The following is a 26657-nucleotide window of genomic DNA, read 5'->3' as shown; positions in this document are numbered from 1 at the left end:
AAAGCTATATTTTTTTCTAGCGCCGAAAGTAGTTTTGATATTCTTTATGGTGTTAGTTCCAGGAAATGACATTCAAAATACCAGATTTATGAATAACATAGAGTTTTATTTTGAACACGTTTTCCCTTTTTGATTCACAAATTTTTAAATCTTTACTACATATATCTTATAGCTATTTTCAGAATCAGCACTTTTGGGACGTTTTCCTCCAATATTTCTCCAATCTTTTTATCTTTGAGATGTTTCAAAAACATGATCAGTTTCACAACAATAAACGTCACTAAATATTATAACAGATTTACAATCTTAAAGTAAGCATACTTAAAATTCAAAGGTAATTTGCTACATCAATGATCGTTGGATATAAAATTATTTATTTACAAATATCTAGAGTTTAAGATATTATGGAGTAGGTAACCACAGAGCGTACATTTAAAAATACCTAAAAGTTTGTAAGATATCGTAAAGTAGGTATTAACAGAGCGTACAGCTGCGGTGGAAGATGTCTCGTGAAGGAGTACGGTCGAGCGTGCGAGGTGGCGGGATGCGCGTGCGCAGTGCCTAAGTTGCCACGCTGTCTCGCCGCCCCGGACACCATTGGCTCTTCCGCAAACCCGTTCATACTTAATTCTAATCCTGTAAAATCATTTAATACTGAGCATATATATAAAAATTGGTAATTAATAAACTAGTAACTGGTAGGTTACAAGTCCTGTGTATTTTGAAAATTATTCAAAAATTGCTCATTTTAACCCTTTTTATGCAAACTAATTTTGTCCATTCGGAAACGGCTCTAATTAGATTTTAAATTTAGATACAGTTTTGCTTTTTAAGTTTTGGAATAAAGAGCGTTTTTGACCTGTTAATTAAAAAAATCACTTTTTTAACTAACTAAAGGGACATAGACACAAATTGGTCTATACTTGTCAAAAAGTTGGTTTCTACCCGTTATAACATTCGCCTAGCTATTATAATAAATAAATAAAAAATAATCAAAAAACAAAATAAAACTAAAAAGTATTACTACACAAGCCGTGACTTGATTGTTGTTGACTATTGTTTAATCGCTTAGCTATAATAAATAATAATAACGAAAAGAAAATATTATAAAATAAAGAAATGAAAATCGTTAATAAAATAAAATAAAACATAAAAATTATTACTTACTATGTAAGCTGACTTGACTCTCCATCTTGCCTAAAGCATTGACAGAAGCACATATGTACGTTCCATAATCTTTTGGAGCGAGTGACTTGATAGTCAAATTCATCCACTGTGAATACTCATTCACTATTGTCTCCGCAATACGGAGTTTCGGATTCTCAAACAACTTGTCACTTACTAAAGCTGGAAACACTTTGGAATTAAATACAAATAAAATTATACATGAAACTTATTGATAAAACGTGTACATACCATCTTCGCGATACCAGGAGTTCATAGCTTTAGGTGAAGCTTCAATATAACATTGTAGCTCAACGTCACTTCCAATTGGTGCTCCGACCAATTGATTTGTCACTTTCACTTGCGGTATGACTGCAATAAAAAGAAAGGTTACATAAATTAACACATTCAATTGTTAAAAAGTCTTTAAGTAACGAATTTGAGATGCAATGCGATTTGACGATACATTAAAGTGGATTTTTGTCACCCATATTAGCACTATAAGCTGTCAAGTGTTTAATATTGGTCGTAACATGTCTTGCCCTCGAATATAATAGTAATTCTATGGAATCGAGTAACGTTTGTTTCGTATTCTGCACTAGCATTGTGTGCTCAGCTACCGTTGTCGTACACAGCCCTAAGGCGGCAATTTCGTTTAACAAATAAAAGTAATAAAAAATGACTTACAATGCACTTGCACGTGATATCGGCGGCTGACGGTGGGCGGTACGCCATTGCTTGCTATGCAATAGTACGCGCCCATGTCTGCGCGCTGCACGTGCCACAGCTCCAGACTCTCGCCTTTGTGGCTATCAACAACTAAAACAAAGGAATACGAAATAATATTCAAGCTTTATATTTAAACTCAGGTAACTGCGGGCTCTTCGAAATATATTAAATATTTTGTAATTTTGCTTTTAAAGCGACTTTATCAAGTTTAATCTAGTTTTATTTTAAGAAAAGTTTTCGTGTGAAAATTTGTGACTTTTACAAAGAAACAAATATATCACATCTGTCGAGAAATTAGTGATATATTTAAAAAACATAGTCAACTTGAGTAATACATAACTATCATAACTTTATCCCGTAACTCTAAGGGGTAGGCAGAGACCATTATTCTAGTACTAAAAAGATAATAGTTTCATGTTTTCAACAATAATAATTTAGATTTTGTATAACACTGTTTAAATAAATAAAAAAAAAAAAAAAAAAAAATGGGACCCATCTGCAAGCACTTCCTTTCGATTAAAATAATTTTTATCAAAATCGGACCACCAGGGGCGGAGATTCGCAGTAACACACATAAAAAAAACAGTCGAATTGATAACCTCCTTCTTTTTGAAGTTGGCTAAAAAAGAGTTAGTCAACATTTTAACAAATATTTTGTTGTAAGCCACATAATAAATTAAAAGCGATTTAAAAAAGATTATACTAAACGGTTCTAGTTTTCAATGAATAGTTAACTGCATCTAAGTAATGCTGACTAGGATGAATATAAATTCACTTTATCGCAACACACAGGCGGATTAGTGAGCAAATAGTTCTAACGCTATTATCTGACACAAATTTTATGTCATAAAACGTTGAACGGCTGACCAGCTTTAATCGCTCTAGGATTTATCACTTGAACAATGTAACACCTGAAAGTGGCATTTCAGATGCACCAAAAAACGTACACCGAAAATTATACATTTGTCTGAGATTTCATTTACTTCAGGTACTTACTCTTATTTCCATATATACCAGTTGTTACCATACCATAATGTTACCAGTAAATCTGATGATATTGTCACGAACTTTAACACGTTAAAATAATTATTAAAATGAGTGAACGATAGTAACTGGAACTAGAATTTGCATCTACTGGACACTCCTTACGATAGCGGAAACGACACATACAATAGTCGGTGTCTATTCCGGTGTATTCTCTTCATTTATCTAACAATTACTGTTTCTATTTAAGAGCTGTTCTAGTCAAAGGCAACTAAGTAGTGTTATGACTATTACCTGGTGCATTACGTAAAATGAGCTGAAGTCGATATGTGAATAAACGATGGTATAAGTATTTTGTACTTTATTCAGAAAAAAAGCATGTATCATTTTGTAAAGTAGGTGAACAAAGATAAAATTTGAATAAGTTTATTTGAGGAAACGTATTTGTTCGACGTATACGTATTCGAAAAAGTCTTGGCGACAGTAAAATCACGTTTAGACACAAATAAAATACGATTTCGGTCCTAACCGAGGGATTTAAAAAATTCATTGTTACCTTCGCTTTCCCGCGAATCCACGTGACAAAAATAAATCAGTTCGGAATATTTTATGTGGTAAATGGAACCTTTAATGTTCGAGGTCTGTCAACACGAAGAAATGCACTTAAAGCTGTATCATCGGTAATCAGAACGGGGAACTGAGTTTATTTATATGTACGATGAATAAAAGTGCTAGAAGCATTTAATTTGAGACATTTGACGTCAACTTAAGTTAAGTCAATTATGGAAAGTTTCAACTAATAAACACTTGGTTGGATTGTTCACAAATAGATTTATTACGGTTTATGTGTTGAAGTTTACTTGCAGTTTCAAAGTTTCATAATTTAGTAATGCTACCTCTAAATAATAATAAAATGAACCTTAAACAAATGAAATAATTCTTGTTTATTTAACTTTAAACAGAGTTTTTGTATGTTGAATTGTAAAGAATTCTCGAGCGATTGTTGAATGCTGTTCAACCGGAATTGTAACTACTAAGTTGATCATTGTTTTAAATGAAACATTCCGCTCTGGAGCGTAAAAAAGAACTCGTTAAAAAAGGGAAAAGTGTACATGAAGAGAATGGCTCTGGGCCGTGTCGCTCGTTGAACAGCCGCTGTGCTTAAGTGATCGGAGCTTTATTTGTATGTGTCGTTATTCTAACTTAATTTCATTAGAATTTGTCGCTTAAAGTTTATTTTCACTTTTTTATATTAGGTTTTTTTTTGTAACATAAGAGAGTAAATAAAATCAAAGACTGTGTTTTATCTTTCTTTAAATACTATGAAGTAACTTCGTAACAACAGTTGCAGAGTATCACAAAACAGATTACTATTCATCCACTAAAGTAATTTTTTAAGACATTTAAGACATGTAGGACCAATGAGTTGTGTATAAATTGACTAAGACAATATTTTGAATTACGAACTCTCCTACAATCTCACTATCATCCTTTTGATTGTCATTTGTCTTTATTCTGTAAGTTGGTCGTTAGAGTGGTATATCTTAAAACAATCGTTTAAAGCAACCAATTCCATGACGACATTCAGCACACGATTTGAGCAATGAATAGTGTTAAAAGCCGTCTCGTATATCACCATATACCACCGCACTTTGGAAAAGGATCTTGCAATAAATGTTACAGTAACAGATGGATTAACCGCAAAAAAGTGCGAGATTTCACGCCCCATTAACATTCGAAATGAAGGATTTTGAATCGCATCTAAGTATAAAATCTTTTTTTATTATTCGGGCTACAGTTCATTTAATGTAGTACTAAGTGAATTTGTCGCAGGTTTAATGGACTGAGCAGCGATGACTTGAATTATTTTTGGTGAATATTCGGAGAAAAACAAATTATTCTAATTATTTATTTTTATTATGTAATGAAAGTTATACATAAGAAGAGTAAATTCGACAGTCGTTTAAAACGACGGATATTTTTTTTAAATCTAGTGATTTTAGTCGGTGAGCGAATTACACAGTATAATGCCATAGAGATTCGAATACAAGCATTTAGTTTAAATTTCCAACCGTCATCGCAAAAGTCCTTCAATTTTCAAGATCGTAGAGCAAATCAGTTGACATTTTCTATATACGCGTCAGTCATATAGTCGTAGCGCGGGCTACGCGATACTCGCGACGGAGTGATATAGTTTCAAAGATTTATGTTACCTTGTGTACAAAAGACCTTACAGTGTCCCTGTGAGACTTGTATCATGGGGCTCGTAATTTATTTACGCCGGAATTTTCAGTATAATTTTTGGCCCAGCTGCGGTTTCCAGCTCTAATATCTCGCATTTCGTTTTAAAAGCGACTAATTTATACTGTCCGATTGCTGTCTCATTAAATTTAACGCTCAGTTTGTTAATATTTACTTTTGCTTTACAAAGCTCTTAATTACTGCGCAGCCTCAGTGGCGAGTCGGAAATATACCAATTTAGTTTGTGGGCCAACTGAAAAGGTTTTAATCAAAAACGTTATATATAAATTAACCTTTAAAGGAATGGTTTTTGATAATTTGTACTTTTCCCACCGTAATTAATACAAGATTCAACAGTGGTACACGCCACGAACAACATCTATTGCACGAATTTACCGGCACTTCCGGTGAAATGCCACGACCACACAAGACAGGCGTGAAGTGGAAACAATTCTGCGGATCGTGTGATGAGTGTGGTGCCAATTTTTAGTACTCTTTCCCTTCCCATCCGTTTCTTATAAGGAATGGATGGAAATGGGAAGTGGATTTAACGAAGGGGAGATGCAAAGGAAGGGGAAATATTCTTTTTCTGTAAGTCCCCTCCTCCGTCGATTAAAGGTAGGCAATACATCTGCATCGCGGATGTCCATGGGCAATGGTCGCTTTGCTATTTTGGTGAATTCAAGTGACCGCTAGCTCGTTTGCCACTTTATGATATAAAAAAACATGACATTTAAATCAGATCTTAACTTGTTTGAAATATTTAACAGTGCTTAATATTTCTTTTCGTATCATATTTACTTGGATGAAATACGAAACAAAATTCAATCGCTTAGGAATTTTTATGGTTTAAATGGAAACTTCTGTATTCAGGATCGGGATACAAGTGAACTCACTTAAGTATTCAATTTTAATTCGATACGGTGAGTATTTTTAAGCGATTCATGTTGTTGAATGGGGAAATAGCTAGTTGAATAGAATATTGTGAGTGAATCCTATGCAGTGTGGAGAGAGATACTATGAATTTTACTTAATAATTTTTGCTAAAGCTGTATTAATTTTTTTATTCTATATTCCAGTTAAAGGCTTGTAATTAAATTCAAGCAAAATAATTCTTCAAAAGTGATCTGCTGAAATTCAAACAAAACATAATTATGACAGCTTCCTGTTTGTACAACCATTTAATATCTTTAATTTAAGTTCAAAGAAATGAAGACATCAAACAAATTTAGATAATTAATAAAAACTAAGTTTGTTTTTAGATGTAAAAGAAAATAAAGTTTTTAATTAAAATATAAGACTATATTGGAAAAGGATAATAACATGCTAAGTATTGGTCTATGTTTCATTCAGCGTACAGGTATGAAATGATTTCATTTCGTAAAGTAAAAATGTTCTTTTATAGGTTGTTAAAGAACCTAAAAAAAAACAAAATTCGTGAACTTAGTTGGGATAGACAGGGATTTAAAAAAAATACTTATTACATGAATTTAATTCTATATTTGTAATCATCATCATCATCAGCTCACTAAATGTTCCCACCGAGGGGCTCGGAGCTTACCCTTATTTAGGGATGACTAGGCCATAATCAACCATGCTGGCCCAGTGCAGGTGGTTGACTTCACACATTTCAATGAATTTCTATTCAGATATGCAGGTTGCATCATGATTCCTTCACCGTAAGAACGTCGGATAAATGTGCATATGTAAATTTAAAACACGTTGGTATATGGCGGGGATTCGAACCTAGGACCTGCAGATTGCAAGTCAAGACGCTCTTATTTATACAAGGAGTTAATTACTAAATATAGAAAAGTAGTGTTTTATGTACTCTTGACGTAAATTATGTTGATAAATGAATACGAATAGATTACTTGTAATTTGATCATGGTACGATTTATTTTCAACAAATATAAATTTTTGCAATCTAAAAAATAGATCTGAATATATAGTACTTAATACTTGATCTTATTTTGTTAAAGAATAATTTCTGATCAATAAAAAACAAGAGAAACACTATTTCCTTTATTTTTATAAAAATGATTTCTAAACGGAACAAATGCATTCAGGAAACGTAACTTGCATAATAAAGTAAACTATCATTGAATTTCGTAGGGGCGATGTGTACCCGATACTATCAGACGCGCTCTGCTTATGACATTATTAAACTAGATCGCACGGATCCACTGACGCTAAAAAATACGTGACCGTTTTGTACAATTTTTCCAAAGCTGAAAAACAGCCTTCCACAAATTTAAGGCCGGCACTGACAGCCGCGAATAAATTATGTTAATGAAAGCTTTGAAAGCGCATCCATAGATCCGGCCGATAGCGGCGCGGCGCTTTTTCAACGATTTACATAATAACCGGCAATATTAAGCAAATGATATACTTGCATTTCCATGAATGTATTAGTGAAAAATACCTCGGCGGATAGCGACAATTACTTACGTATAATGTCAATGTAGATTTTTCAGGTAAAATATTGTTTACTTTTAGTTATATTTTAATGCAATGTCATAAGAATGAGTAATAATTGTTTGCCTTTAAAGTCCTCATTGGGTACGATTTCAAAAAAAAAAAATGAAATTTTTACAGGCTATATAATTTGAATTTCAAGCAGACATACGTTAATAAAAAGATGAAAATATTTTTTTGCATCCGTGCATAATAAATGAGGCTATAATATAAATTTTATTGAATATTTTTTACATAATACACCCTAATCATTTCGTTTTAACAAATGTCTATCTTATAAAACTAGGAAAAGGCATACAAACAGTATTAGTATTTTTACCTGATTTCAATTTCAAATAAGAGATTTTAAAAAAGAAAACTAAATTCTATCTCAGATAAGCTAGTCCATTTCACTAAGATAACATCTTCACCTAAAACCAGATGGAAAAACGAACGCAATAAAATAGTATCTCAAATACATATTTACTAATATTATTAACTGTCATATGTGTTCTTTCAACTATGTTCTACATCTGTGCCAAATTTCATCAAGATCTGTTGAGCCGTTCCGGTGATACCTTCAAACAAACATCCATCCACCCATACATCTGTCATAACAATCGCATTTATAATATAAGTAAGATTATTAATTTTGATTTCATTTAAAACAAATGATTCATTAAAAAATAAACATAACATAATTATATCTTTATATCTATATTATGGTAAATAACAACCAGATTTCATATTACACTTAATTTCAATATGACATAGCATCTTTAATCTAACAAAACTTGTATTTTGACTTCAATGATCATCGAATACATTGACTATGTATGAAATGACAACAGAAATGCTCGCATAACATTTAATTAGATCTAATAAAGGCCTCATTTGGAATGTTTGCGTCTAAATGTTATCCATAGAAGGTGAATGTCGGAGTGGTGTTAATGTGAATCAGTGAGATGAGACAGACGCGCAGCATCCCGCGTCACCCGCGCGCGTTATTACGCGGCCGTAAGTGACGCGGAGACATTACATGTACATTATTAGATTCTTGTCACGTTCCCACGTCGCTTTTATCAAATGATACGTCTACCTTACATTCCTAAGTTTACATGTCAACCTTAATACTGATTTGACTAAGATTTGCATAACATACTTAATTATTATTTCAAATTATATATACTCTATACATTATAAGTGCACGTTTAAGAAATAAACGTTGGGTTTCTGAGAGAGAATTCCTGTCAGTATCTTCAAAACACAGATAGCAATATGTTTTAAACAGAGATTTTGATTTCAAAATCCTATGATTAGACTAGAATGAATAACGTCATTTACATCTAAATCAAGTACTTGTTTTTTTTTTTTTTTTTAATATTAAAAGTGGCATACGAGCAAGCGGCCAACTGGATTCGCCGAAATAGTGAAGTGACCGCTGCCCATAGACATCTGCAACTTGCAAATGTGTTGCCTACCTTCAATCGACGAAGGAGGGGACGCAAAGAAACAGGATAGTTCCCCTTCCTTAGTAGGTACCTTTTTATTCTCATAAGTACTTGCCATAAAGTTTAAAGCTTAACTATTATTCTAAAATATTGTATTTTTAAACAACTTAACATTTTTTATATTTTTCATATTTTGAGTTTTACAGGCCTTCTTCACAGACAAAAATAATTTTCTTAAACATCAGGTAAATGAGCGCAATGATACTGAGCTGAAGTGGGCTTTTTAAAATTCAACAATGTAGGGTCGGAGGCGGATACTTTAGTTAATTCGTAAACTTCATACTATTTTCCTCGCCGGCAACGAGTTAAGACGTTAATTAAAACACTTTGCTTAACTTTTAGTACAGAATTTCCTAAGTACGGCAATCAACTTAATAGCTCAATCAAAGATCAAAACAATTCTGCCATATAAAATATTGTATGACTGCGTTAAGTCATTGAAGCCAGATGTTTTCCTTTAACCAATATCAACAGATAATATTTTAAAGCATTTGAGATAATAAGAGCTTGTGGTCAATAAAATGAAAAAGGTGTATTAAACAAAATTAAAAATAATGACAAGATCAAATTATTTAAAAGCTAACAAATCAATTTAAATGTACTCTTTGATAATTACTAACTTGCAATTAAATAATGTACTTAAATGCTTTTAAACATAGAGTAAAATAGTCTTCAGTCTAAAAAATACAAATAATAGACAATCGGTTTTTATTAAAAGTTCGCAAGTGTGCACGTAGCTTTATATCTGTCGTTTTTAATATAAATTTAACGCTCCACGAACAGTAAGTATACGACCGGCCATTATTACTGCAACCACTATTCTCTATTTGTAGCAGTTGAACCCTACAGCGTCGGTCAAGAAAAGGGATGCGGTCAGCCCTGTCCTGACCATATGTCGATATTTTCAACACGACTTTATTAATTTGTATTCTATGTAACTTATACTTATAAAAAAGATACTAAATAATTTCTATTTTTTTCCACACTTCAAAAAATTCACTTATAAACCGCATCACTTAATATTACATTATTATTATTATACTGTATTTGATTATGAAGTGTAACAAACTTTAAATAGTTAGTTATAGATTTAGTCTTGATATAAACTTGTGAGTTATACGAGTATGAGGTTTAAAAATTTAAGAAAACAATACATTTAAATATCAAACAAAAACATTTTGATTTCATATTTTCATTACGTAAATTATTTCACCTTACAAGAAATCACGCAGCTTTCCCCACACTGCATGTTGTTCGCTTCAGTTCTATTTAATAAATAGCGTTATTTTTCTGTTCAGTAGAGAAGCCAGTGTCAGCTAACTCTCACATTAGCTCCAATTATTACAATAAATTTAATCCATCGTTCTACTTGTATGTTCTATTTTATTTTTTCTAATAAATTAAAGGTTAGTCGATTTTATTTTTATATTAAAAAGCTACAATACTACGATTTGAAAGGCACGAAATAAATCAAGTTTTCAAGGTTTTAAAAAGTACTTTATAATTAATTTGCCTGCATGTATCAGCTACTTTTCCGTTAAAGTCTTGCGGAAAGACACACAGACCGACAGACAAAAAAAATTAAAACTAGTTTTTAGTTACCAGCAACGTAAATATACAACGTAATTTTATAATAATAAAAGTGAAGAGAAGCCAGGGCGTATCGTTACTGAACAAACTTGAGTGAATCAAAATTAGCAGAGTGAATAAAGACCGTCGGTATTTCCGGCAGTGTTATCGCAGTAATTTGGGACCCTTGCATTGAGCTGTGAGACGTACAGCCGTTCCCCGCTCGACTCCAGAGCAATGGACGGTACAGTAATAGAGGAATATTATTTACAATTTAAATTTACTCCGTTGCAAGCCCGCATCCTTATTAAATACTGTATAACAAAGAAACGGAAGGCTTACTTGCATAGTTATTTTTATTTTTATTTACAGAAATGTTTTAGTATAACTTCATATTATGTGAGTTGTATTTAAAATAACATTAAATCGATTCAAGATAATTAAATAAATTTCACGTTAAACGTGAAACTAGTATATATTTTTTTCTATCTATCTATATATTTTTTCTTTTCTCATATATTTTTTTCATTCGAGTTCAAAGAAAATATGATGTTTTGAAAGTAAAAAAAAATATTGTGTTGTTCAAACAGCCAACTAAAACGTTAGTACCATAAAGAACATTGGGATAAAAAAATATTAAACACAAATATTGGAACATAAAATTAAATTAAAATAAATTTCCGAGATTTTTAATAATTAAATCCAACTGTAGAATTCTATGTTGAACTTCGGCAACGTAATGGGCGAAGTTTCATTGCGAGCTTTTATCTAATTTATTTTTATTGTTATATGACTCGGTTTATGAGGAATTTTACACCCTTTGCAGTAGGTTACAATCAAGGGCTGAACACGGCGTTTATTGTTTATGTTATACGTCTTAAGGTGGATTTCCACGATGCGTTATTCTCGGAATGACCACTGTAGGCAATTCCATATCCGTCCGTCGAACCTGTTCCAACTCCGTAATTTACTGTAACACTCAGATTTTTAGTCAGGCATTTAGTGCGGCAGTTTCTGCCGTTAAATTGGTGCGTGGTGTGCCGGCGTTCGTCCGTAGAATCACGCATAGTGCAAATGCGACTTAACATTGAGTCGCGTCGGTGTGCGGGGCATGTGATTGCTCCGTACTCCATCACGTATTTCTGACAGCATTCTCGCTTCACTTCGAGACACAGTTCATATTATTTAACTTGGACGTCTTCATGTATCATGAAAACATTTGATCATATTTTTACTCCCTTTTAGGTTTCAGGTTTGATTTTAAATTTAGCTTGTGTAGTTATAACCCATTATAATATTTTTGGTTGCTAGAGCGAGCATAGATAATTGTTCCCCAGATGATTAATAACGTTTTATAAAAATTATATTATTTAATTTCCTTGTTTTGTACACAGCTGAGCTTTAATTTTTTATATTCCCCTTTTTAATCAGTCCCATTTATAACTTGTGAACTGGCTAATAATATTTTTGAATAAGTTTTATCTTAAACTTTACCAAGTGATGCTCAACGTCCGCACGTGCCAGTTACTATTCGATGACCCATATCAATGTAGGTATTTCTAGTGCTCGTTACTTCAGTTTATTTTTAAAATTAACTTTACTTACTTTCTGTGTACTTCCTGTTTTAGTAATAAAGTGGCATAGTAACTTACGTCATTTTTTTTAATAGAAATGTCAAATTAATGTTCACGACGCCTTTAAATTTAAGTCTTATCACAGATAATAGTATTTTATTGCTTTTAAATATTAAACTGTAGTATATAGGCACTGTAGCGTTAATGTTCCCAGAATTTAAGGCCGACCGTTAAGAAATTTTACATTATAAGTGACAAGAATTTTAATTCCTATTAAGCCTAGATTCCTTTGTTATTCTTAAGTCCACAGTTAAAAGATTCGAGTCTTAAAACTTAGTTAAGTTCAATTGTTTTTAAAGAAATTTAATTTTTAAAATTGAAAATTCCAAGGCTTTTCTCGTCCACTTTCCGCTCGAGGAAAACTATATTGCGTTTTTTATTAAAAAATACGAAGTGTTCCAACGAGGGGTAAACGGCCACTAAAACGTTATGGTTACTGCGGTGACATTCGCACGGATACCTAACTTATAAAATTGGTAATACGCCACGCAATAGCCGTTGCCACCCTCCGCGGATAACCGATAAATTATACGCCTATTACTATTATGAAGTGATATTGCGTTGATACGAACAAATTGGTATGTCACGTAATATACTTAAGCCTTTCCTTTTTAAGTTTTATTTCATTCGATCACTCATTATAAAGTTACTAAACTTATTTGAAGTCTTAGAATATTTTATTAAAAGGACAGAATTTGCAAAATTTAAATTTTAAAAGAAGAAATTAAAAAAATAAAAGCATTCCACCGCAACGTTTTACATGCATCACCCAAACTATTTTAAAATATAATGTTTAATTGGTATTAGAAAATTTACAGCAATGAAAAAACTATTACCAACTAATTGTCTTCATTATTATTTTAGCATTTTTATATTATATCAATTAATTAAATTTATTAAGGTAAAATTGGTGCAATTTAGAAAACGCTCTCCATTCAGCTTGAATAATTGCATCGGAATATTGATAACGGCATTAGTTAATTGGCGAATTTAAATTAGTTACGGTCAGGTACGGAGAATACTTTCATTAAGCCACAGCGGTCTAATGGATACGTATTAACCATTCCATATTTAACTTCATGGACCTGAATTAATGTAAAAATCTATCTAAATGTAATAAAAAAAACGTATATCTCTTCAAAAATATTGCTAATATTTTTTGTAAATTTTGAATGACTACTGTTCATGAATGTAATAAAATACGTGTGGTTAATTATTTAATGTCGAATTCTTTGAGGAGAACGGAAATAAATCTAAATAATTTTGACTAATTCTTAATTTTTGAGGAGTTAAATGTTGCGCTGTTCTTGTTATTTTAGAAGAGATATTATCCATTGTTCCGTATTTTAATTTCACTCAAATTCATAGCGTATCCTGCGATACAAAATATACAACTGCCGTTCAATATAAACGAGACAAATGTTTAATAACATCCAAGTTATCAAACCTCAAAACATTTAATGTTTTCATCTAAAATAATTAACTATCAAATGTACGACCGCGTAATGCGCGTACAAACATTAGTTCGACCAATAGCAAAGCTGGGGAACGCGAAATTTCCATTTGGTATGTGGCAGTTTACCGAGCGAAATTATTAGTCGATTGTTTGGTTGGCGCGCTATTGTTTCAACAACATTGTTATGTGTATTGACAAGATAACGAGTTTCCTATACAATTTGTAATATTCGACGGCTGGCAATCGGCAAAGTTCACAATGAGATCTTGCCTAGATACCAAATGCGCTTTCCAAAGAGACATAAAAAGCTAGAAAGGACATTCATAATTAATAGTTACAACATTTTTTGCTAACTCCACTACTGATGTGTGTTTGATGTGTATACATATTTCTTTTTTAATTTTTTTGAGATGCCTTTGAAAGGCATATTCATTTATTAATAATATTAATATTTTTGAACGAATTATAATTGAACGATATTTTATTATGGATGAGACTATTGTTTCTAATAAGCCGGATAATGTAATAAAAGACCAATTTGAGAGTTATGTAATGTTTTTCACTATCAGATAAATATTTTTAGAAAGTGTTGTAATCAAAAAAATGTTCTTCACCTCTTCTTCTTTATTATATCTGTCCCATGTTACTTAAGATCACATCTCAAACTTTGCAATTACACTTTCCGTTTAAAGTTGCAACTTTATGTAGCATCTTAAAAATAAGGCAAACCGAAATTCATAAAAATTCAACGGAAACGCTCGTTCTTTTTCAGTGGCAACTCTGAGACCGGAATGATGCGAGAGGCTCCCGCGAAAACTTGTTTAAGGAAGTCGATTTAAGTTCTTAAGAGGAGGGTGCCACTTTCTATAATATCAAAATAGAAAGTTTTTATTATGAATAGATATATTTTACAGCTTACGATGTTGAAAATGTATATCGTAATTTAAAAAAAAAATAGACATAAACAGTAAAAGTTCTTGAAATCTCTTTATAATATGATGTCGCAAACCAAACTGAAATACAATAAAGAAATATGTCTGTGTTGTATATACAACGCAATTCATACGTATATCCTTCTGAGCGACAGGCTTAAGTAAAAAATTCTAATAACCCATTTCCTTTGTAAAAAGAAAGTGTAAGAATTTTATAAAACCGGAGTTGAATCCGTTCGTTATTTTCACACTTATGTTAAAGTATTCGCGAATAAGAATGTTGCTATGAGCATAAAATCCACAAATTATTCGATTCATTTCAAAAGGAATTCCACTAAAAGAAACGAGAGAGTAACTCAAAGCTTTTATATCTCGTAGCGGGACGCCTTATTGTCTTCAGCGATATATGTATTAAAGCTTGCTTTCTCTTGCGTAAATAAAATTCATTGGAAAGAGAAGAAAATGCTTCGAATCACGTGCAAGCGAGGGGGAAGACGAGGAGGAGGGGATAGGTGTAATGCTTCATGTGAGTGTCAGGGACGGGATATAATGCAAAGTAGATTGAATTGGAAAAAGTCTTTCCAATAAAATGGCGTCTTTCGGCACCCAAGGGAGTACGTTAGCTCACAGCTATAAAGGGTTAACAATAAGAGCAGCGTCAATAGCTGTTGCTACGATATTATGTAGAAGTTGCTACGGCATGTAGCTGTTGCTACGTTTTGTGGTACTAACTACTGCGTTACATATCGTGTCTACAAGCATTTAAATTTTTACAGATATTAAGTAATTTAATTGACGTTCATTAACATTTACCCTTAGTTAATTCAAAGTGTCCCTTCAAAGTTTATACAGTTTTTGAAAATAATATTTTTATTTAAACAACAACGTTGAAAACTCCGTTTTGAATTTAAATTCAAATTGGTTGTGATTGGCCATCGTCAAAGCCTGTTGTAAAAACATTACCTTTCCGATAGTTTTCCGACCACTATTGGAGAAACAGCGAGTTTTAAATTTTTTTGCAACGGTGTCGAATTTTTTTGCATTATACGAAACTAAATAATAAGGTCGAACTTTATTTTAAAAACGAAAATATTTAACTTAACTTTATGTTTTTTTATTGATCAATGTAATGCAAATGTAAAGAATTTTAATAAAACAAAACATTAACATTCTTTTTATTTATTAAAAATGCTTCTAAATATATTGAATCCGACGTCAATACTAGGTACATATTCAGATATATAAGCTACGTAAATGTTAATTATTAATGCAAATACGGAGGTGCACATTCGTAGCCTTAACTAATCCGTTTGGTTCACATTTGTGTTTGTGCAACACTCGAACTATTGACTCAAAGATATGGAAATCTGATTTAATTTGTGTTCAAATGCACAAGTGTTAAGTATAATGAACACCACAATTTGTATCAATTAGTTCCATGTTTTAAACCATCATATAAGCATCTTAAATAGACTCGGTAGCTTTGTAAGAGTAACTTCCAAGACTATGGTAGTAGATAGTCTTGTTCAACGTTTTAATCCTAAACCATATAGTCAAAATTCCACTATTAAAATCACATATCATTTTCTTATGCCTTTCTTTTCCATGGGATTTAAGACCTTAGTTCTCTAAGAAATACATTATAATTAATAAGAACGAAAGTTCATAAAACATTGTAATATTTATTTAGGGTCATATATTATGTATTCTCTCATTTAACATTACGAATATTAGTTACGTTTCATAAAATATCATTAAGTTTGAAATTCTGGACGTGAAATATTACCTGATATATCATAGTTTTAGTTAAAAAAAAAAATCATGCTAAATTAAAAATGTCCTACCTTTTTTCTCCCGGCCGCCTTCTTGCCTGAATACAATGGGTCGGTTATGCTCTCGCCTCCACAAGACTGTCGGAGGGGGTACACCTGTGGCGGAGCACGTGAGCCTGACACTGCCGCCCTCACGCGCTGAACTACCCTCTGTCACCGTGTCCACAATATCCGGCGGTATCACCACGGATAAGTGACCCATCTGGTAAACCGATAATAAATTTACTTCAAGAGACATTGTACGGAGCAGACAAACGTTAGATGATAACTCCTGTTAATCTATAACACTAGGGAAACTGCAGAAGCAATACAAGTGTTTAAGAATGACTATTTCTACTTCTTGGGGGTAAAACATCTGTAATCATCTCCTTCCTTTAATATCTATTAAGTTACCTCAAAGTATTCTATGAGGTGCTTAAGTATTTATGCGAATTACTACTTTTTTACATTACCTGACTTTTCATAGGGTCGGTGTTGACTTGGCACATGTAAGTGCCGGAATCGTTCGCCTGCACGTTACTGACATGCAACTTCCAAGTGTTGTGGTTGTTGTAGGTGACAGAGAGGCGCGGGTTCAATGCCACCATGTTCGTGTGTATCGCCAGTATCGCTTTCGAATCTGATTTAATCCACGCTACCTACGAATACAACACTATGTTACAATTGTTAAAAAAAGTCAAACAGTCATTTGGTTTGAACAAAATAAAGTTTAATTTTTTACTAAATATGTAATTTTAGTTTAGATGTTTCATAGGAATATTCGCGAGAACGTTTTCATAACGTCATCGTTAAAATTTGTGCAGCGCCCCTACCAGGCATAAAGTTCTGCGACAAATCTCAGACAAATTTTAACATATTTTGGGGAGACATTACGAAGGCGCGTGACACAAATATTCGTCTTAGGCCTTCAATATTAAAATGTAACTTTAGTAAATAAATAACAACATAACAATATGTTTTAAGTAAAGATTTTTGTGTCAAAAAACCCACGGTTAGTAGTACAAATTAATAATCTAATTAGATATTCTACAATGTGGATGGCTACAAAGGTAAAGGAAGAACAAAGAAAGTATGGATGGTTTGAGTGAAAGAGGATTTGCGTAAGAAGGGGGTGAATTTAGATATGACGGCTGATAGAGATGTATGGAGGAGTAGTACATACTGTGCCGACCCTCCATAGGGATAAGGACAGGTTGATGATGATGGTATTCTACAATATAAAATATTGTTTTACATATTCTGCAATATTAGATTTATAATTTATAATTTAAGGAAATAAACTTAATGAAAAGGTAAAATTCTTCAGTAACTACATACATATAACTTGTTTGATTTGTATTTCAAGTTTAACGTAAATATACTTTGTGTGTCATATGTACAGCGCACTTGAAATTTATTTAGAAACTTCGATTTCGACCTGAGTTAGTGCTTTGAAACTATTGATAAAGTACGGTCGAGTTATTATCATACATAATATTTGCCTTTTATATAATCCTCTTTTGTTGTTTCCTTTGTCTTCTTCAAAGCACATTCACAATATATTTAAATAATCAATAATTTATTTCTGGCCACGATACTTTAATATATATACTCGTACTACTAGTGACCGCACGTAAAGTAAGCAGTTTCGCAACTATAAGCATTTTTTTATAATTTAATAATCAAAAATTGTAAAAGAAATAATCATGTATATTGTCTTATTTTTTTATTTACAAGGCAAAAAATATTTAATATAGAAATAGTAGTGTTGGATATTATAGATAAAATGCTACTATAAAAATATTATTGATAACCAAACTATAAATACTAAAGAATGCTCGGATACTAAGCTGCCAGGTCTATTTGTAGAGAAGAACAATGTATTTCTTTTTAACTATTCTAATTAAAAACTAATGAACAAAGGATACAGTGGAAAAGAAATTATTTCCATGTCAGTTGTCTCGCCTTTTTCATCGAACCATTTTTCACGAATAAATTAAGCTTTTTCCTATTAATTAAACGTTTATTTTCTTTTAACATTTATCAATAAAAAATAGTTGTTTCATATGCACACGTTTGTGATTTTTTGACGTTTGAATTTCTAATGTCAAAATACATGTGAAAATGATCATAGTCAAATATTATTGTAATACGGTCTTACGACAGTGGCGACTCGCTCTAAGAATAAGTTGTGCCTTCATTTGTCGCAAGTGAGCAAAGCTTGAGCAGTGAAGGTGAATGCGACTTGAGCGTTGTAATTGTGGCGAACGTAGTTAAAAGTGGGTGGATACGACACGTGAATTTGTAGGGTTTCCACTGAGGAATGTGCGAAGTCTCATCCCGGCCGCTTTCGCGCAATTTTTCACGTGACATCTCGCTTTGTTGCGGTTGGAAAATAAATTACTTACAATTTCATTGTTTGCGAGAATTATTTCGGACGAGCGACTGCACGTGAGCTAGCATTCTTTAGGCACTACTATGTTGAAGCGCTGCAAGCTATTATTAACGTGTTGTGTGTTCAGATTACGTTCGTTGTGTTATTTTTTGTTTTCAATTGTTACAGCTTTGTTTTGAAACTCTACGCTGCTCGGGTTTTTGATGCATCTCTGCGATTGTTAAATGAAATATACTTAGTAAGCTTTAGTTTTAAGCGTAAAATTTAAGGGATTTTAACATAACATTAATGTCCATTTCTTCTTCTTCTTCGTCGCTGCAGTCTTTTCAGACTGGTCGTGATCATCATGTATCGGTGACCCGCTGTACTAAGCGCCGCCACTCCTCCCTACTCTTTGCCTTTTTTGTGCATTCGTGCAGGGGGACAGCTACAGCCGCTCTAATCTGGTCTGTCCATCTCATGGGCGACCTTCCCCGTGGTCTGGTGCCCTCTAATTTCCCCTGCACCACCAAGCGCTCGATAGACTCATCATTGCGTCTGCAGACGTGACCGAAAAAAGTGAGTATCCGAGTCCGAACAATGGATGACAGACGCTGCTTGATGCCAAGTTCCTCGAGGATTGACTTATTAGTCCGGAATGCGGTCCAAGGTATCCTCAGCATTCTTCTCCAGCACCACATCTCAAGCGCGTCTATCTTCTGTTTCTCACTCTCTCGTAGGGTCCACGTTTCGGATGCATAAAGGAATATGGAGAACACTAGCGATCGTACAAGCCGGGCTTTGGTCGCTTTGGTAATGTCGCGGTTCTTCCATATTCTTTGTAACTTGTCCATTGCTGACCTAGTGATCGCCATTCGTCGCTTAATCTCATCGATACAACCGCCGCTGTTCGAGATCAACGCGCCTAGGTAAATATATGATTGGACAACTGAACAGTTCGCGACCTGTGTGACTTCTGGTGCGTTATTATTCATTCGGTCAACAATCATAATTTTTGTCTTGCTGCGGTTGATCTTTAAGCCAAACTCGAGACTGACTTTCTCCATTTTCTTGAGAAGTTGTTCCATATAGCTAGCACTAGATGCAAAAAGGGTCGTATCATCCGCATAGCGCAGGTTTGATAGCTTGTGGCCTCCAATTGTGATTCCGTCGGTCCAAGTCTCAAGAGTGCGTCTCATTATCAGCTCTGTGTATACATTAAAAAGCAGCGGAGATATAATGCATCCTTGACGAACGCCTGCACTAAGGTTAAATTGACTCGATAATTTATCGTCTATTCTTACCGACGCGGTACCGTCCTCATACAGACGCCGAAGCAGATGAACAAGGTGTTTAGGAGCGCCCATTTCTAGAAGGGTTGTCCAGAGCTTAGGCCATTTCACAGAGTCAAAGGCCTTTGAGAAGTCTACAAAGCAGATATAAGTTGCTTTATTAAACTCGCGTGATTTCTCAATAATTTGACGTACTATAAGTATTTGCTCCCGTGTGCCCTTACCCTTTACAAAGCCGGCTTGTTCAGGAGCCACTTCTTTTGATAAAAACGCTTTTAATCGCTCGTTTAGTACGTGCAGTAAAATTTTGCTGGCATGTGAGATAAGTGCAATGAGCCGATAATTACTACATAATTTTGTTGAACCCTTTTTGTGTAGCGGGACGAAGATAGTGTGCGTCCATTCTTGTGGCCAATGTCCCGTTTTCCAGATCCTGTTACAAAGGCCATGAAAGATTTCCACTCCGTACTCGCCAGAGGCTTTGACAATCTCGATAGGCATAGAGTCTGACCCCGTAGCCTTCCCTTTTTTTAGATGTTTTATTGCAGCTCTGATTTCGTCTTTAAGAATGTCCGGCTCCATTTCTTCCTCATTAATCCATTTAGTTCAATGTTAATACAAAGACTGTTGAAATCCTGTATAATATAATACTAATAACTATTAAACAGTTGTTTGGCGCTATAAAAACATTAAGTTTAGATACGAGGTTTTTATCCGTTAAGTTTAAAGCAGTAACGAACATAATATTAGGTACGGACAAGGTTGGAGTTTAAGTCCGGTGTCGGATCTCTAATCCATCTGCCAAGCGAAGCTGCGGTAAATCTTAGAGAAGCTGTATTTGTAGGTAGGATTATGAACATCGTATTTTAGCGGATAAAAATTGCATTCTCAGTAGTTTTAACAACGAAATTATATTATTTATAAATTGTTCAATTATATTGGCTACATCGAATAGTCTATGTGTTCTACCAGGCTATATTCTACATCTTTGCCAAATTTCATTAAGATCCGTTGAGCCGTTCCGGAGATACCTTCTAACAAACATCCAGCCATCCATCCATCTAAACATTCACATTTATAATATTAGTAAGACGAAAGATTATTTTGCTCTGTAACTTTACACTTGGCAAACTCTATATTAGCTCCTTAAACAAACTAAATTAATGATCCAATTGTGCTTCTTAATTCAAAAAACAATTCGTCTATAAATAAGTGTACATAAATAAACTCTTCTGCCTTTTTTACTCGAAAATATTATTTATCTGTTCAAAATCAGTTTGATTTTCGAATTAGTTACCAATAATTAAAAGTTGTTGTTATTTAATGATAGACATTTTCGTCACTTAAAAAGTTATTAGTGATAGATTTTGTATATATACTGTATACTTTATATGAATAACAGTGTTCATAACAACATTTTACAGCGATATCACTTGATTAAATCTTAACGTAATTAAAATGAAAACAAAAACGAAATTCACAGTAAGTAAATTACAGTTGTTGAAAAAATTTCATGACATATAATTGAATTTTTTAGTCATGCTGTCCAATTATCATCATGATAATGGATTTTGTTGTGCCTAAATTTTAAAATTGTGTTTAGGTGTTACGGAGGCATTTCGAATTTTCACATCTGTCAAGTTAGTGATTGATTTAATCCATCAGGTTAGCTAGGTTAAGTCTTCGGCTAAAAAAATCTAATATATAAAATTCTCGTGTCACAGTTTTCGTTCCCGTACTCCTCCGAAACGGCTTGACCGATTCTCATGAAATTTTGTGAGCTTATTCAGTAGGTCTAAGAATCGGCCAACATCTATTTTTCATTTTTTTTAACTGCGCGCGGACGGAGTCGCGGGCGACAGCTAGTTAATAAATAAATAACAATAATTGATAATAATGATAATTCTAGAAGTTAAAATATTCAAATATAGGAACTTTAATCATTACTTAGGCTAAGTCCATGACACGTTTTAGGAACAGACATATCACCTATATAGTAAACTTGCTGTCGCCCGCGACTTCGTCCACGCATGGTTAAAAAAAAACTTAATTAGTAGCTTATGTTTCAGACTATGTTCTATATACATGCCAAATATCATCCAGATCTGTTGAGTCATTCTAGAGATACCTTGTAACACACATCCATCCATCCATCGATCCATCCAAACATTCGCATTTATAATGTTACTTAGATCTATTTAGATAATGTTGTAAAAATGTCATAGTCATCTGTTTTTCTTATTTATAGGTTACGAGCATCTATTGTACTAGTGGTAGATGTGTCATTTTATAAAGTACTAGCTGTCGCCCGCGACTCCGTCCGCGCGCAGTTAAAAAATAAAAACAAAATGAAAAATAGATGTTGGCCGATTCTCAGACCTACTGAATATGCTCACAAAATTTCATGAGAGTCGGTCAGGCCGTTTCGGAGGAGTACGGGAACGAAAACTGTGACACGAGAATTTTATATATATAGATAAACCAAACATGTTCATAAATAGATAATACTAGGCAGCAAAATTTCTATCATGATATCTGGTGAATTTCACAAGATTATCTAGCAATTCTGCAAAAATAAATTATCTCTTTTGCTGCAATTTCAGAAATGAAAGATGCGGCTATTTCTGCTTCGCTCGTTGTCAACATTTTCAACCGCAGAAAATTATTAGCGAAGTTTGTACTTCGTATTTCAATTACAAGTTTTAATTATGTATTGCCTTGAATTGTAGAAATTATTACTTTTAAATATAGTAAAAATTAAAAATACTAATTTAATCAATAACAACCACAAGATAAGCTCGTTCAATAAGTTAACATTCAATTTGAAATTTAAACTTTGTTTTTAGTTTAAAGTTACTTCTTTTAATTAATTTTGTATATTTGTATACAAGGTCGGAATAATAAACTTTGGTCGAAATTACAAAAGAACGTAATAAACAAAGAGAAACATTGTTTAAATTCGAAGTAAAATTGTTTCATCTTATAGTAATTATTTAGAACGCGTAAATTTATAAAGGCCGATTAGGGGGAATTTATTACCGCGTTCAAGTGGGTCCCGTGATGAATTAGCGACGTTAGTTATCAGAATTTTTAGTCCATCATTCTTTTAGGCTTGAGTTATACGATGCTTCGGCCGCGCGGCCCGAGGGCGCTCGTTAAAATTGTACGTGTTCCCGCGGCACAATTCCTACCGCTCAGATAGCACGGCCGTGCGTACTTATTATGTAACTAATATTCAAACTTGCTCTCATTTCCATGCCTGGTTGTAAAAAATAATTTCTTCGCAAGTTTCCGTATGCACCACGGCGTAGAGTTAAGTATTTTTTTTTATTCGTTTTCAAGAAAATCACAAATTTCGATGTGTGTTGTTTAAAACTTGCGCTAGTGTTAGTTAAATGAGAATATAAGCTTTAAAGTAATCTTATTTTACTAATATTATAAATGCAAATGTTTATGGATGTCTGGATGGATGTTTGTTAGTAGGTAACTCTGGAACGACTCAACAAATCTTGATGAAATTTGTTACTGATGTAGAACATAATTTGTAAGAACACAGGCTACTTATTTAGTTTTTTTTTATTTCGCGTGGACGGCACGGTTTCGAGTTGTGGACAACAGCTAGTGTTATATTCTTAGGTACTCACGCTGATAGACAAAATAAGCTTATACAGTATTAACACCGTATATTTTAAGGTTAACCAAGGCGTTTGATTTGTATATCTGTGATTGAACAAATAGTGCAAATTCAATTTAAAGTTATCCGCGATGTCAATAAGTTCTGCGAGGGGGTAAATTGAAAGCATAAACGCTACCACGCTACTTCTAATTATGCAATAAGCTAAATTTTCAGGCCAAACGCAGCGCAGTTTCGTACAATCTGACTAATTAACTTGTACTGCCTACACTTTGAATAACATTCCCTTGTAATTATAAACAAACGATATCCTTTTATGTGCGATTCTTGCGCCTGCGTTTTAAATTAAAGGACACAATTCGATTTCAATCAGGACTTTTTAAAATTTACATTTTTTTTTAGCGAATTCAAAAGTTCAGACGTCCGTTCACCAACTAGATGGTGCGACCAAGTAAAATACCAATCTTTCTTCGAGTTCAACACCATGGGAGAAGCGCTGGACAGAAGCCGAAAGCAGATCATCCGCTGCAGTGCAACCTTAAAGCTGATCACGATCCTCAGCCAAGAGGGACTGATTCGAGAGACATATATTTTGGTGAGATAGAAATTTTCTTATGTCATTTACATATCTCATTTAAAAATATTACATACATTTTATGAGTTTTTAAACGGTGACTGTAACTGACGTAAAGAAACTTTGAATATTAAAAATATTAAACGAATATTAAGGTATTTATTATTCAAGACCATATAAGTTCAGTAAATATTGGGTAACTGTTATCTTTTCATAATAGAGATATAGATCCCAATTTGACATTTAAAATGACAATATTTATTTATTAAGATTATAATTTTTTTTTGATGTAAAAGTCTGAAAGAAAATCAAATGATATTATATTGTTATGAATTCGAGGAATTCTGGTCTATTTGCATTTTTATACAATATAAGAAGCAATTTAAACTTTAGTTGGATTTATGTCAAAGAGACGGTTTGCATTATGAAGCACTATTGATATTGAATAAACATGTCTCTTTAGAAAGAAATTATTATTCATTTTAGAACGTTACATTAGACATTTTCAATCTTATGATTAGGAGTTAAGCATTAAAAATAATTGGTATACATATGTTATTTATACACAGTTGCCTTGTAGATATTACAATATTTATAATTATTTACCCTGTAATTGGAGAGGTGATTGACGACGCAGGTGAAGTGAACGTCGCGGCCTTGAGTCACTGTGTGGTTCTCCAGCTCTTGTAAGAATTCTGGCTCCACCTCAGCTTGGATTGGCATTTCACCTAAAGATATTATGTTTGAACAGTAGATAAGACTTTTCAGTACAGGCTTTTGGTACGGTTTACGGGGATAAATAAGGCTGGTTACTTAATTTGTTAAAACTATTCAACCAAGACCTCTGTTAATTTAATTGAAATATAAAATCAGTTTTATAACAATTGTTAACAATCGTTTTATTAGTAAAAATATATTAATGAACAATTTCTTGAGACTAATTAAAAGTAGTAACATTTCTGAAATCGGACTTTAGTAGGTTAAAGTTAGTAGATAATAGATAAGTTAGTAGTAAGATTATAAATATAATTATCTAAATTATCCACAGAATATTAGAAGTTTCAAAATATTTTGTTAAAGAATAATAAAATAATAAATTCATATAATTTTATACGAGTACAAAGGAAAAACGTACACGTAAAATATTAAAGTGAACAGTTTGACAACAATGTATAAGAGTAGTGGCAAACGTCGAGTGTAAAATAAAAAAAGTAAGTGTACCTGTGACAAAAACAGTTAAAAATGTCGCCAGCCACCAGGCCGCCTTTGTCGACGGTGCAAACATGTGTTCACAGCTGAATCTGAAACAAGACAACGTCCTTTATCAGACATGATATGAGTTTTTAAAATAAAGATTACATTAATTTCATACAAATTATTAATTCTGTAATCATTTTTTAATTATATTTAACAGAGTACAATATACACAATTACAGTTAAAGTTTCTATAAACCAATTTAGGGTTTGTCCCATTCGGGAAATGTAACAATTGTAAGTTAAATTTCTTTTTACAGCAACTTAGCTAGCTCATACTTTCACACACAGTGTGCACATACGGGTTATATTTTTATTATACTTACTTAAGTAAGATTATACAAAATAGAGGATAATTTTAAAAACCAGAATTCTCATAAACTTTATTATCACCATTCATCGTGGTGAGGAAAATTAAATATCGCAACAAACTATTAAATAGGTTAGATAAAGTTTTTATATGCATTGCCCCATCTTGAAATGAAAAATATACAGATAAATGATCACGAAAGTTCACTTATTTTTGCATCAACAAATATTATAAAGAAAATAGCAGTTCTTGTTCCGGATTCAAATCAAGAAAAGGTTGACCATTCCCGCCGCTGGGAATTTCCCTTCTATATTCAAATGACAAGGAAAATTTGTCAATAACTATATTCATTTCTTAAAGGCAAAGCGAGCAGTTTTCGAACTAGACAGGCAATTGTCGAACAAAAACGACTCAACGGTAACGGGACCCGCAAGATTCAATTACTGAGGCCTGATACCGCGTCATAACTTCAACAAGCACGACTACCATATAAAAAAAAAACAACTTTAATTAGATTCAGCACGACTAACTTACTGCTATTTTGATATCAAATAAATTAAACATTTACCGATCTATTAGTGTTTGGAAATCAAAAGTAGGTAAAATTGGCCAGTTAGTTAATAATAATTATACACTTAGTTAATGTAATAAATTCTTAAAAATTCATGTTAGTTAATTAACAATAACATAGGACTAATCAATACAATCTTTAGTAGAGGCAATAAAAAATT

The 26657-nt window shown here is 32.9% G+C and overlaps 1 protein-coding gene across 1 annotated transcript in view; it reads right to left on the bottom strand.

Moving 5' to 3' along the window:
- Positions 1-442: 442 nt before the first annotated feature.
- The window catches only part of LOC106717647 (lachesin), a 46394-nt gene continuing 20179 nt past the window's right edge, over positions 443-26657 (bottom strand). The window contains exons 2-9 of the mRNA XM_014511556.2: positions 25584-25663; positions 24969-25090; positions 16962-17147; positions 16522-16711; positions 1852-1983; positions 1417-1536; positions 1168-1347; positions 443-636 (exon numbers count right to left, since the gene is read on the bottom strand). Of these exons, the coding sequence (XP_014367042.1) occupies positions 443-636; positions 1168-1347; positions 1417-1536; positions 1852-1983; positions 16522-16711; positions 16962-17147; positions 24969-25090; positions 25584-25647 (1188 nt within the window). The 5' untranslated portion in view covers positions 25648-25663. The remainder of the gene's footprint in view (positions 637-1167; positions 1348-1416; positions 1537-1851; positions 1984-16521; positions 16712-16961; positions 17148-24968; positions 25091-25583; positions 25664-26657) is intronic.

This window comes from Papilio machaon, chromosome 9, assembly GCF_912999745.1.
Source record: "Papilio machaon chromosome 9, ilPapMach1.1, whole genome shotgun sequence".
Taxonomy (NCBI): Eukaryota; Metazoa; Arthropoda; class Insecta; order Lepidoptera; family Papilionidae; genus Papilio; species Papilio machaon.
The sequence above is the reverse complement of the archived record's forward strand: the minus strand, read 5'-3'. Positions and strand labels throughout refer to the sequence as shown.